This window comes from Gopherus flavomarginatus, chromosome 5 (genome assembly GCF_025201925.1).
Source record: "Gopherus flavomarginatus isolate rGopFla2 chromosome 5, rGopFla2.mat.asm, whole genome shotgun sequence".
Lineage (NCBI taxonomy): Eukaryota > Metazoa > Chordata > Testudines > Testudinidae > Gopherus > Gopherus flavomarginatus.
Window position 1 is genome coordinate 59973930 of NC_066621.1, and position 13542 is coordinate 59987471.

Genomic DNA, 13542 nt, shown 5'->3' on the forward strand with positions numbered 1-13542 from the left:
TAATACTGGTGAGTGTTACAGAGCTTTGAGGTGCATAACACCTGGCAGGTCTGGTTGAGGTATCATACCAGCAGTGAAGTTAAGCCTCATCAGGAATGCTGGAAGCTCCCTAAAAGTAAGGGGGCCACTGGTGCCCAAAGTGTGGCCCCGCTCTCTGTCCCTACCCTGGCCCTGTGCCCGCTGCACCTGTTTGCCGCCCCACCCCCAGCCACTCGCTCCTCGTTGCCTGCTCCCCCTTAAGGCAGATAAAAAATGGGGAGGGTTTACTTTTAAAAGTGAGGGGCCATGGCCCTCTAACCCCCCCGTTCTGGCACCACTGAGCCTCATCCCTTCCTTTAGTTTTAACCAGTCAGCCCCATCTATCTCTCCGGACTTTGGTTCTCCCACAGATTTCACACTCTTCCCTCCTTTTGTGTGTGCGGCGGGTACGGGTGGGTTTTTGGTGTGTAGCCATTAAAGCACATCAGGGTACATCATGATACTGATGTACCCGCTACTCCGTTGGCCATTCTGTGGTGAAGCATTCTGCTGTGTTAACTTATAAATGTGAAGGCATTTTAGTTTAAATTAAAGAGACTGTTTGTTTGTTTATTCTGAAATACAAAAAATCCATCAATTTTTTCCTACCAAATCTTCCAAAGAGAGAAAGGGCCTTGTTTTTCCCAAAATGAAGAGTTGTAGGTGGAGAACCTGAACTGTAGTGTCAACTTTTTACAAATGCCTTTCAAAGGCAGTGGGCTTGGCTACACTCGAAACTCCAAAGCGCTGCTGCGGGAGCGCTTCCGCGGCAGCACTTTGAAGTGCGAGTGTGGTCGCGGCGCCAGCGCTAGGAGAGAGCTCTCCCAGCACTGCAGGTACTCCAACTCCCGGTGAGGATTAGCTTGCAGTGCTGGGAGCCGCGCTCCCAGCGCTGGAGCACTGTTTACACTGGTGCTTTACAGCGCTGTATCTTGCAGCGCTCAGGGTCTTTTTTTTCACACCCCTGAGCGAGAAAGTTGCAGCGCTGTAAAGCGCCAGTGTAGCCAAGGCCAGTATGAAGTCATTAAGCCAGTTGTCATCTGCACAGAGAGAATAGAAAAAGGGAAATGGAAAGCCTCCTAAGTGCTTAAATGAAATATGCTTTCATTTTAAAAAGTGTGCATAAGAGGAGTGGGCAATTTGGGGGAGGAGGAGGAGGGAAGGAGTAGCTGCACTATTACCATTTAATAGCACTTTAATTTACAAAACCTTTTCATCTTAAAAGGAAAAAGTTGAGAAACCCGGGTTCAATTGCCCAGAATCTCTTGTTTGTAATGCTAATTAAATGTCAGATATTTGAAAATGTTTGTATCTTAGATACAAATTAAAAAGGGTTTTTTTGTGCTGCTCGAGAAACTTTTTTTTATTCCTTTTTTAAGATCTGAATTGTGCATTGCTGCATATACAAAGCTGTCTTTGTGGATAGTAAAAATCTTCATTGTAGTCTGTTTTCTTTGGCAGTTTAGGAGGTATGAACAAGTGTCAGAAGAGAAGAGAGATGCACTGGGTGAAGGCACAGATGCATGCTATTTCTCCATTGGAAAAATCTTTGCTTTTCCTCATTTCAGTAATTTGTGCCTTAGTCTGGATGATTTTAAAACAAGTGAACAAATACCTCTCCAGGATTCCCCCCCCCCCCCCCCCCCCCCCCCCCCCCCGCAATCTGTATTCCTAAACAAAAAGTCACATATTAAAGACTGCACGGTCAAGTCCTTAGCACTCTATTATTCCTTATGGTACTCCCACTTATTCCAAAGGACACTCGATTTCCAGACATGCAGTTTCCTATGAATTCCTCTGGTGCGGTGATGGTAAAACTGTCCCTCCTGTTGTCTTCAATGAGAGCAAAAGCAGCCTGTTTTGAGGGAGTTCTTAAACTCACAGGGTATTTTGCTTTTTGAAAATTACCCAAACTTTCTCCCTTTATTTAAAATAATAAATCCTTGCATTTGAATTTTAATAAGATTCAACATTTCTTAGAGAGTAAACATTGGTGTTAGTATATGGCATAGACACTCTTTATGTTTTAGACGGCCTTCAGACTAAAATTAATTATCAGCTTATTTTTACTGGAAATTAGAAGCTTTTGCATTAGTTTTATAGTGCAGTGTATTGTTTCTCAGTGTTCTCAAACTATCCAGATCATTTTATCATCAGCAAACATGCCAATCTGTATAGAGAAATCACTTTGAGGTGCCAAAGCAACAACTCATATTATCCTGCCTCACTTCTAGAGTAAATCTCATTTTAAAAGCTTGAACAGTTTTCTCAATCTTTCGTCTTGTACTCCTGAATGTAAATGAATTATTCATCTAAAGTACTAGGGAATGAGTTGCCCTGCAACAAAGCCTCCATTGTTGAACCAGGGAAGCATGGAGAAATGCACAAATTGGCAATCTGATGAAGGAAGCGAGTAGCAACAAACTTTCTTTATTGGTATATGGAATTAGTATTACCAATACCACCACTTATATTTTCATTATACCATCTTTATAATTTCCTGGCAGCTGTCTTGATGCTTTTGCATTTCAGACGCCTTCAGTTCAACATTCTTCCTCTTTAATTACACTTATTTCTGTTGCCCGAAAAATAAATAGAGAGAGAGAGAGAGAAAAATATGTATCTTGCTAGTCTGATTTTTTTCATACTGTGTTTTTATCTGCACTTATTATTGAGTTGTCAGTAATATCTCACATGGAAATCAGCCAAAATTATAATAGAAGAGTTACATAAAATTGTACCAAATCTCACTTCCTTTCACTTATGCTGGTGGTAGCATTTTACCCGCTTTTCGTATGTCTAAAGAACTATACAAGATGCAAACCAGTGAAGAATCAGACCCATAAACTTGGGGACTGTCTTTGTGTATTTGAATTTCTGTACTTAGTTGCACGTAAGGTTGTTTTGTTTGGTTGAATGGTGCTAGTGGGATATTATGGTGGCAGTGTTTTTGTTTTGTATACCAAGAAAACAAACAAACAATCCTACTGGATTCAGAGACTTAAATCTTTTGTAGTTAACAGTGTAAAATTTCTTTTGGAGGAGATGGAGGTGTTCTGTATTTTTGTTTTTTTTTTATTATACTTCATTGTTTTAAGTAAGAGAAAGTGCTTTTTCAACTTCTCTGTTAGTACATCTGGTATCTTCCTTTGCACAAAAGCACAATTAATAATCTGATAGTTTCTTTATGGTTAATAGCATAGAATACTACAGAAGTTTCTAAGCAAAATGGTGACTTTTGAAGTAGATTGCACACATTCCACAGAGAGTAGAGTAAAAAGCATATACTGGTGTATGGCATCATTTTGTTATTAAAACTAATGTTAATCTTTAAGTATCAGAGGGGTAGCCATGTTGGTCTGGATCTGTAAAAGCAGCAAAGAGTCCTGTGGCACCTTATAGACTAACAGATGTATTGGAGCATGAGCTTTCGTGGGTGACATGCATCCGACGAAGTGAGTATTCACCCACGAAAGCTTATGCTCCAAATCATCCGTTAGTCTATAAGGTGCCACGGGACTCTTTTTTAATCTTTAAGAACATTATTCAGATAGGTCACAAGCTGGATGAGACTCCTATAAAATGTACGAATAAAATTCAAGATCAGACTCTGTCTGGGTTTAAAAATTCTTACAATATTTTGGAGTTCAATCAAGTCAGTATCTCTTAGTATTTTTAAAGCTAATTTTGCATCTTCTTTTAAATTAAAAATCCAAGATGGCTTCTGCTCCTATCTTATTTTATAAATGGTTATTTGTTTGTCACAACAAGAAGCTTGTGTGTGTGTTTTACTGACTTTCTGTCCATTTGCCAGCAGTTATTCCTATCCAGAAAGGTAGTTTTGAAAATTTTACAAATGCCTCTTAATCATTTTAAGCTCATCTTGTGTAAATATCTATAATTGTAACTTGAGATCCCATTCAACTGTCTTGAAGTGTAAACATTATTCAGAGGGCTAAAATATGATAATGGTAATAGCTTGTTTATTACTTAACCACCTGGAGTGAAGCTTTGTTAACTGTGCATCCCAAATTAAAGCAGCCAAGATTTCCATGGTGTGGATTTAGCTCTAGAAAAATTAGCTGATGATTTGGGGACTTGGATTTTTTCCTTTGCAGTTTTATTTGAAGAACGTCCATATAAGAAAGGATTATGACATCAGCTATACGAAACTTGCAAGAAGCCTATTGGGCATTTGCTTTTTTGGTAAAAATGATCTGTTTAGTTTCTCTTTCCCTTGGATTTCGACATCGTGTTTGGTGTAATATGTGGACATTACATACCCTTTTAAGCTCTTCATCCCTTTCTAACAATAGGCATAAGGGTTAAAAAATGTGACTCAAGATGACTTGCCTTTGGAAAGGGTTTGCGGAGGAGGGGAGAGCGGGGCGGGGCTGTCCACTCACCGCAGAATTATATACTAGCTGCTACATAGAGTTAGCAAAAGAGGACCTATTTTAGGGCCAAGTCAGAGTCCTGCAATACACTCTGTATGGAGCTCATTACAGGATCAGGGCTTTAGTAACTATTTTTAATTGCAAATAAATAGAGCTTAGAATAATTAGCAAAGTGATAAGACTGAGAAATTTTCTAAACTGTTTTGTACGTCGCCATTTCCCCAGTAAAAATGTTAAGTTTCCTACACTTATTTGATTTGGATTTTATAAAATAAAATAAACAAAACCTGCTGTTTGAAAACAGGAGAAGGAAAATAACACCTGGATCTACAGCTGCTATGAAAGTAAAGCTTTTTAAAAAGTGCTGTAGTATGTTGGTGAGCAAATGAGAAGTACTTTCCTGATCCAGCAACTTCAACATCCCAACTGTTTGAAGGATCTGGCTGAAAAAGGAAGCCTTGTCCAGGACAAAGTAATGGAAAACACCATCGATCTATGCTAAATCAGCTGTTTGAGAATCATTAACTAAATACCTGTATTATAATGGCAGTGTTACCTGCACCCTATGGTGTTGCTTATACATTTATATAGTTAAATAGTGTCCTAAAGGGTGCTTAGCACTTTACACAACAGATTTAGGCAAGTCCCTGCCACAAAGCGCTGTTTAGTCAAGGAAGACAAAAAACAGAGGAGGAATGGAGGACAGTAGCAAATGTACAAGCAAAGGGATTACAGTCATGTTTAGCATATGTCTTATTAGGGCCATGATTTGTGTAGACTTTGTTTTAGGTATTTATTTTCTAAATGTTCTTTAACCTGTCTTTTGACCCCCTCCACCCTCTCATCTCTATTTGCATGATAGAGGTACTGTAACAGACTTGACAGGCTGTGGCCCTCTTTAATGATCCCCTCCTCCCCCAAACTTTAGTCCAGAATTTACTTTTTAGTATGTTGGGTTTTTTGTTTTTGCTTAATCCCTGTGTGACCAGGGTCCTAGCGGGGAGCCAGTTGTGGTCACTCAAGTAGGGTGAACTGCAAAAAATGGGGCAGACAATCCCCCAAAAGCTCAGAAGTCCAAACACAGTTCCCTTAAAGTGATCCAGCCTCAGGCCTCTATCCAGGTACCCACGTCAAATATGATGAAAATTTCTGTAAAGCTTATTTCATCATATAAAAGAAAAGGTTCTGCCAATCCCAAAGGATTGGACACATTAGCTCCCAGGTTAATGACTGTTTCCCAAATATACGCTACAGCCAATTCTTATTAACTAAACTTTATTAAAAAGCAAAAGACAAAGAGTATGGTTAAAAGATCAATATACATACAAACTTCCCCAATGAAGCCTAAGTAGATTTGAGATGACAGAATCAGGACCCAAGGATCTTTTATACAATTTCATGTCTTTTGACAGGGTGGCATTCAAAAGGTAATTAGGATGACTTTGAAGAAGGTACTTAGCTATAGAATTAACATAAGGCCATTTTCTTGTTCCTCCACCATTCACAGTACATTTCAAAGTGAGATGAATACTGAGATATCGTGTGTTTACAATTCATTTAAATGCCAGGATCTTCTTTTGACCTCAGAATACAGCATAGACCGGGACTGTTGATTACATTGCCAGACCCTACTCATACATATGTAAATACACAGAAACACAAACATTATCTCCCCAGATGTCTTTTGAGGGTTATTTATTTTGCAGGATGCTTAACTGTTTCTAGCCATGTGTCACACCCTGATTCTCCATCCTAGTCAACTCACTCACTTTCTTGTTTTAGCCCTTAGCTTGCCGCTGTTTATAGTCATTTACTCCGGAGGGAACTTTGTACAAAACAATAAATAAATAATTCTGTGCACAATATTTTAAAATTCTTCAAATTTTATTTGTCAATAAATGTGGAGGCTCCAGCATGGCAGTGGGGAGCACAGGCCACGGGCTGCATGGAGGTGGGAGATCACCCTGTATCCCCCACCCCTCCCAGGACAGGGAGTGTGCAAGGGCCAAGCCTTCCCCAGAAACAGATTGGGGGGTGGTGGTGGTGAGAGGGTTCTGTGTGGGGTAATCTGGGTGCGGGCAGCTCTGGAAATCTGGATGCACACAGGCTCTTTTGGGGATTTCTGGGTGCAGGGTTAATGGGACTCTGCAGGCATATCCAGATGAAAGTGGTTGGGGCTCAGTGGGAGGTGTATGTCTGTATATGGGAGGATGGGCTCGATGAGGGGCTCCCCACATCCATGTTCTGTACATATTACAAAAAAGCAAGTGAAATCCTGTTACAATGCAAAATGTGTCTTTAACTTCTGTGTAGGCAAAGAAACAGCATTACAAAGCCGTAGAGTTATGAGCGATGAAGTAGGTTTTAAATCGAACATGAGTGAGTGCATAAAATTATTATGGTATGGGAAGAATCTTTGACATCTGGAAATCATTCACAAATTATATACACAGATAATAAAGATGGTACAGGACAATGAAGACGAAACTGGAAATTTTCAAAGTTATTTCAAAATAAGGAAAATGTATGAGTTTAGGAGGGAATTACAGGGGTATGTGAAGGTTGTGTGTTCAAAAATAAGTGATTGCATGTATTTATGAATGATTGTGATTTTGACTTTATTACAACAGCAGCACATGTAACATAATAAAGTAGTAAAATATATTACCACAAACCTTTGACAGTTATCTTCTGTCTATCACTTTTAGGGTTTTCTTATATGATGATGTCTGGATTCACTCCATCTGAGTAACTCAGTGTAACATAAGGATCTTTGTCATTAAGAAGGTGATAGTTATAGAAGTTTAGCAGTGTGTTTACACTAGACCACCGGAATAAATGTGAAATGTGGTGAATTCTCATTCACTGAAGCTTTTAAATCAAGATTTGGTGTCTTTCTAAAAAATGTGCTTTAATTCAATCAGAAAGTGTGGGCTTGAAGCTGGTTGTACTGGATGAGAGTCCATGACCAGTGTTATGCAGGAGATCAGACTAGATGACCATACTGGTTCCTTTGGGCCTTAAAGTTTCTGAATTTATTAATTAGAATTTCCTTGGTGCTTTAGTGTCATTTGATCAATACATTCTCACTTATGTTTATCTATACAATAGCCTGTGCTGTTTCATGTAGATTAATTTTTTTTTCCGTTTCTTTTTAGGTTCAAGGGAACTTTGACAAAGTTGAGTTCAATAGGATGTGCTGGACTCTCTGCTTCAAAAAGAACCTCACTAAAAGTCCTTTGTTCATTAGCGATGAAGATGCCTTTAAAGTTTGGGTTATTTTCAATTTTTTATCTGAGGACAAATACCCATTGGTCATTGTACCTGAGGAGGTAAGAAACAGTGATTTTTAAAATGCTTAACACGCTTTCCTTCAGTGTCTAAATTGACCTCTGTTGCTGGTACAGTAGAACCTCAGAGATACAAACACCTTGGGAACGGAGGTTATTCGTAACTCTGAATAAAATGTTTTGGTTGTTCTTTCAACAGTTTACAACTGAACATTGACTTACTAACTCTGAAACCTTATTATGCAGAAGAAAAATACTGCTTTCCCTTTATTATTATTATTTATTATTTTTAGTTTGTTTAATATAGAACTGGACTGTATTTTCTTTTTATTTATTTATTTATTTATTTTGGTCTCTGCCGCTGCCTGGTTGCATACTTCCAGTTCTAAATGAGGTGTGTAGTTGACTGATCAGTTTGTAATTCTGGTGTTCATAACTCTGAGGTTCTGCTGTATTTGGTGCTCTTTTGAAATGGTTAAGGAAAGTCTCTAGGACCTGTGGAAGAGAAAAATATCTTTTGACATGAATACAATTGTTTCCTTTTTTTAATGACTGAGGTTTTTTTCTGAAACAAACTGCAGAGTCTGTCTTTAAAAGAGCATTTGTTGTGAGGAACTATGGTATGGCAGGAGTGCTGGCTGGTTCCTGGTAAACTGCTGAGGGACAGGCTATAAGAATGACTCCCTGACTCTGGACAGAGAGGAAAAGTTGCTTTTGAAGAGGGGGGCTCCACACCCAGGGCTCATGGTACTGGACTGAGCCCCTAGGTGTGAAGTTTATTTATTCTGCTTCTGTTAACTTTTTTCTTCTTGCAAATACACACTCTAGCCCTCATAACATTTAAATCTTGAGGATCAGACCTTGTTTGTTTTGTGTGTGTGGTGTTTAACCACTGCACCTGTTCACATGTGGTTAAGTTGAATTCCTCAGAACCACCCACACAGTCTCACTCTAAAGAAACTTCTCCTCTTATTTCTATCCCAGTGTTGTAATGTTTTAGAAGATTCCAATCTTTTCTTTCCCATGCCAGAGAGCAGAAGTTTGAAGATTTTCACTAACCACCTTGTTTTAGTAAAAAAAGAGAGGAAAAAAAAAAGAAAAAAAATCTGCTTGAAACAGTGGCTGGTTGCTGTAGAAGCGAAGAGTTGTGCTGTGAATGAAGCACCAGAGATGAACTGTCTGTAATTTAAGAACTTGAATAACTATAGGCAGGCGTCTCACTTAAACTAGAACAGAATTTTTAAAAGGTAAAAAGTAAGAGCTTATCGTATGGCGAAGAGGAAAGCCATAATGTGCCAGCTCCTGTATGATACTATATAAAATCCAGTTGAATGGACGGCAGTCAGTATGACTCTTCAGCACTTTTGGGGCTTTGCCAATAAGTGTTTAGAGTCAAAGATCAAAACAGGGTGATTCAAATTCCACAATATCACGAATAAAAATGAATGTAAATTGTTTATTATGCTAAGTGGATTGCATGTTTAAACAGTGCGATGAATGCTCCTTATTGGCTGACACATTTACTTCACACATGTATCAATCAAAGACCATTTTATTCATAAAAATAATGGGCTTGATTGATTTTTCTCAGTTTTATCCTGAGGAGTGTGTTGGGTGTTTTTTGTTTTTGTTTTTTTTTCACACTGGTGCAAACTTCAGTGATTCCAGTGGGAGGGTATTCCTGATTCTCACTGGTGTGAGATTAGAAGCCCCCTTTTCTTTACATCACTCTGAATACAGCAATGTCACTTGGTGTAGTATGGGGGAGAGTCTTTGTGACTATTGTCGCTGGAGAAACATCTCCTCCATCAACATAAAATGAACCTCTGTGTTTTGCCAGGGCAGTTTATTTAGCCGCAGGGCACTTTCACCCTCTAACAGTGTTTTAACAGTGCTGGGATTGGTGGTGTCTGGGCCAGAACTAACGGGGTTCTTTCTCCATTTTTTTCTCTATGTTTGGAGTACCTGACAGTGACTCTTCTGTAAGTCAAGAAGTGAGTCAGTATTGGCTAGGATCGCTCAAGAGCAAAGTATGATTCTCTCCCTCCCCAGAAGGTGCTCTGAGCCCCTAATGAAGTGTAGAACTTGGGACAGAGATTCAGATCCCTTATCTAGTGGTTGATTGGGCTGGCTGCTAGATAGCCTGGCTGGCCTGAGAGTAAATATTTGGTATTTTCGTTAGGTGTAGACTTTTTTCTCCTCTGAAATCTCATGCTGCTACAAACATCTATTGCTGGGTGCATAATCACAATATTCCTGAGACTGCCAGACAGGCTGCATCATCAGCTCCAAAGCTAATGTGCACACTACATACTCCAGATTTTGGGTCTCTTTCATAGACAGTCTTTGTTCATTTCCTCTCCCCACAGACATACATTTCATTCAGGAAAAAGTGCGGCATGTCAGTTAGTATCTCTCATTTTCACTCTTGATTTGATTTATCATCCTTTAGAGCAGACACCATCTGCATCTTCTTTGTTATTGCAAAGTGTTTAAGTTTCATATGGTCTAAAGAAAGTCTGTAAAGTTCTTTGCAATGTTGTTGTAGCTATATTGGTCCCAGGATATTAGAGAGACAAGGTGGGTAAGATAAGCTTGAAAGTTTCTCCCTTTCACCAATAGAAGTTGGTCCAGTAAAAGACATTACCTCACTCACCTTGTCTTTATTAAGTCATTTGGACTACTCAGTTCTTATCATGCACAATGCATGTATTCTGTCTTTAACTCTTCACTTTGGGTCAATACAAGTCATGTAATTTACCACAACCAGAGCAATAGAAGATAGAAGTGTTGTCTCCTATTTGACACTATATTTTGTGTTTGCTCTGGATCTATCAGTGTGGAGGTCTCTGTCTTCCTGAAAGACTTGTTTTAAAACCAGATGTATTCTGAACCAAGAAATAAAATTAAACAACTTTCAACTTATGTTAGAGTTTTTGTTTTGTTTTAGCTTTATGGACTTTTGATATTTTTACCTTTTAAATACTTATTGTCTAACTTTTTAATATCACATCAAAAATCCTGATGAGTTCTCCTAAGCATTCTTTAATACAAACTTGTTGATATCTCTTTGGGAAGGGAGGCTTTTTTGGGGGGGTGGTGGTGAAGGAGGGGAGTTGGAAACCTAGCTATTTTAAGTAGCTTCTTTTAGTTCCATAGTAATATTTAACATAACAGCTAATCAAGCTGTTTGTCTGTTTTTTTTTGAAACCTATACTACCTCACTTTGCTTTAGGTTCCATTTTATAATGGAGAAGAATGATTAATCCATCAAGTACGGTCTTTCCCCTATTTTTTGCTATTGAGTATAAGAAGAGGTTTGCTTGTCAGGCGTAGTGTGATACATAAAGTGCTTATTTGTAAGATACAGTGCAGTTTTGCAATCAAATGGATAGACTGTTGTGAACCTTCACTGCATTTCACTACGGCCTACCAGTGATTTACTTGTAAGAAGGGTGATTTACCACTGTAATCATTCACTATAACTTCCCAGCGAGGGAATGATGTTTTTCCCCACCTCTCTGTTTCTATGGCTTGCATTATCATTTAAGTATAGTACAACACACTATCTACCACAGTCTCCAGCTCTGAGTCCTTTGTGTGACCTCCAGCTCTCTCTCCACACTCCAACTCCCACAGGAATTTCATAAATTGGTGGGGAAATTTAGCCTAGTGCCTATAGATAAGAATGCCCGTCACTTCAAAATTCCTGCTGTTCATCACACATTTTAGATCTTTCTACATTGTTGACGATCAGAAGATCGGACTGTTACAAAGGAATGGAAAGGAGCTTCTTGGATCTTTAATGACTGCAGTGGACTAGTTTTTGTCCAAAACCTGGGTGAACATGTAGAAAATATTTGCAGAGTCCTAGGTTCCATGTGAGCTAGCTGAATGTTGATGTTCCCATTCTCTGGTTTGTATGGATGCCCTCTCAGCTAATCTATTCTCTGCTGTTGCCCACTCTTCAGAAGTGGCACATTAGAATAAAGAAGGACTGAAGTGCTCCAGAAGTAGTCCAGGGGATGAGTGACAGGTCTGTCTAATATGTTTCCCCTTCCTGGGTCAGGAGGAGAATATTGGGTAGTGGGATGGAGCTGTTCAGCATGGCATACTCCCCTCCACAACCAGTAGATTTCTGTGTAGTAGTGCTGGAAAAAAAAGTCATTCGTAGGCTCTTCTGCAGCTTTTAAACCCCCTCAGAGAGAGTGGATGAGTTAGCATACATCCATAGGACAGCTAGAAAGCAGCAGCATGTCTGCTTGGAGGGGAGATGCGTAAGGGGGGGTGCTCTTGTGGATGGCCCAGAATTCACAGGGATGGAGCATATTTTGGCACTGAACTCTGAGCATAGTGCAGTTAAAGGGTTCTGCCCTCTGCCACTTCCACAAACTCCTCCTCCTGGCGAGGAGAATGGGTTTGGGTTTTGTGCAGCTTGAAAGCCACTGGCACTCCAGGGTACATTTCCCCTTCTTTTTGTGATGGTCTGTCCTAGGCCTAGGACTTGAGTTTGAAATTTTCTCACAGGGTGATTGAGCCTGTTTATGCACTCAATAATTTTGCACCTATGTAATTCCATTGATTTAAATGGAGTTGCACCTCAGTTGCAACAATCTGGATGAAGAATCAGGACCACTAACTTCCTGGCTTGTTAATGTTTTGTACATTTATACTTATGCTGCTGTGTTGATCTATGATAATGGAAAGTGAATATGGCTTTAATGGACTTCTACTGGAGGATGGGAGAGGACATGGTCCTATGAAAGGATCTTTTACAAAGGGATTAGCAGAATAAATCTATTGAAGAACCACTTCCTTAATGTATTGTCTTGGAGACTGGGGAGGTTAGAAGCAGATACTAATTCTGGGAAAGCAGACATTCTCTCATTTGACAGTAAGAATCTTTGTGGTACACAAAACAAAATGATCCTGTTACTGACATGCAAGCTTTTCCTGGAAGGGAAAGGATAAATCTGAGCAGAGTGGTTGTGCCAAACTTTGTCTTGCTGTTGTTGTCTCTGCCTGTTTTAAAGAGAGCTAGATTGGAAAGCGCAGCTCTCTGGATTAGTGAAATAATTAGTCAGAAATAGCCTTGTCTTCTCTTATGGCAGGAAAACTTTGACAAGTAGGTAGGTATTGCAGGGTGCTCTGAAAATGGTCTAGCTATGTTGTATGGCATATTATGTCCTCCACTACCTCATTCCTGTTAGGCACCCAACAGCATTCTCTCCAGCTGTCACCAGGAGTGGTTCTGCTTTTTGCCGCCCCAAGCACAGCACTCAGACGGTCACGCAGATTCGATGGCATTTCTGCGGGTGATCTGCCAGTCCCGTGTCTTCTGTGTACCTGCTGCCGAAGCTGTGGGACTGGCAGACCTCCCACGGGCATGCCGTCCTCACGGCAACCAGCACGCCGCCCCCCACAGCAAGCCGCCCCAGGCACACACTTGCTGCGCTGGTGCCTGGAGCGCCCCTGGCTCTCACAGATGTCTTCCTCGCTTTTATTAGGTGCCTAGTCAGATGGGGGAGGGATAACTGAAATAGAAAGTGGTGGAGAGAATTGTAATCATAAGCAAAACATTTCCCGCTGCATCTCCAATTTTTAATATTGCTTTCACTGCCCTTCTTATCTGTTAGACTTGGTGTATGTCTCAACGTTCTTTAACTGAAACGTGTCTTATCTTTAAAAAAGATTTCCAAATGTTTCCCCCTTCCTCTGTTTCAGCACATGTGGCTGTTACCTTGGAAATGCTTTATCATCTAAATCTATGGTGTGTGGTTAGTAAACAACCATATTCTTGGGCCAGCCTTAATAATGAAATGTGCAGAGCTATGTAA

The 13542-nt window shown here is 39.8% G+C and overlaps 1 protein-coding gene across 2 annotated transcripts in view; it reads left to right on the plus strand.

Annotated features, from left to right (window-relative positions):
* SWAP70 (switching B cell complex subunit SWAP70) overlaps nt 1-13542 on the plus strand; it is a 55510-nt gene that overhangs the window by 14199 nt on the left and 27769 nt on the right. For both annotated transcript variants that reach the window (XM_050955092.1, XM_050955093.1), the window contains exon 3: nt 7574-7747. In XM_050955092.1, the coding sequence (XP_050811049.1) occupies nt 7574-7747 (174 nt within the window). The remainder of the gene's footprint in view (nt 1-7573; nt 7748-13542) is intronic.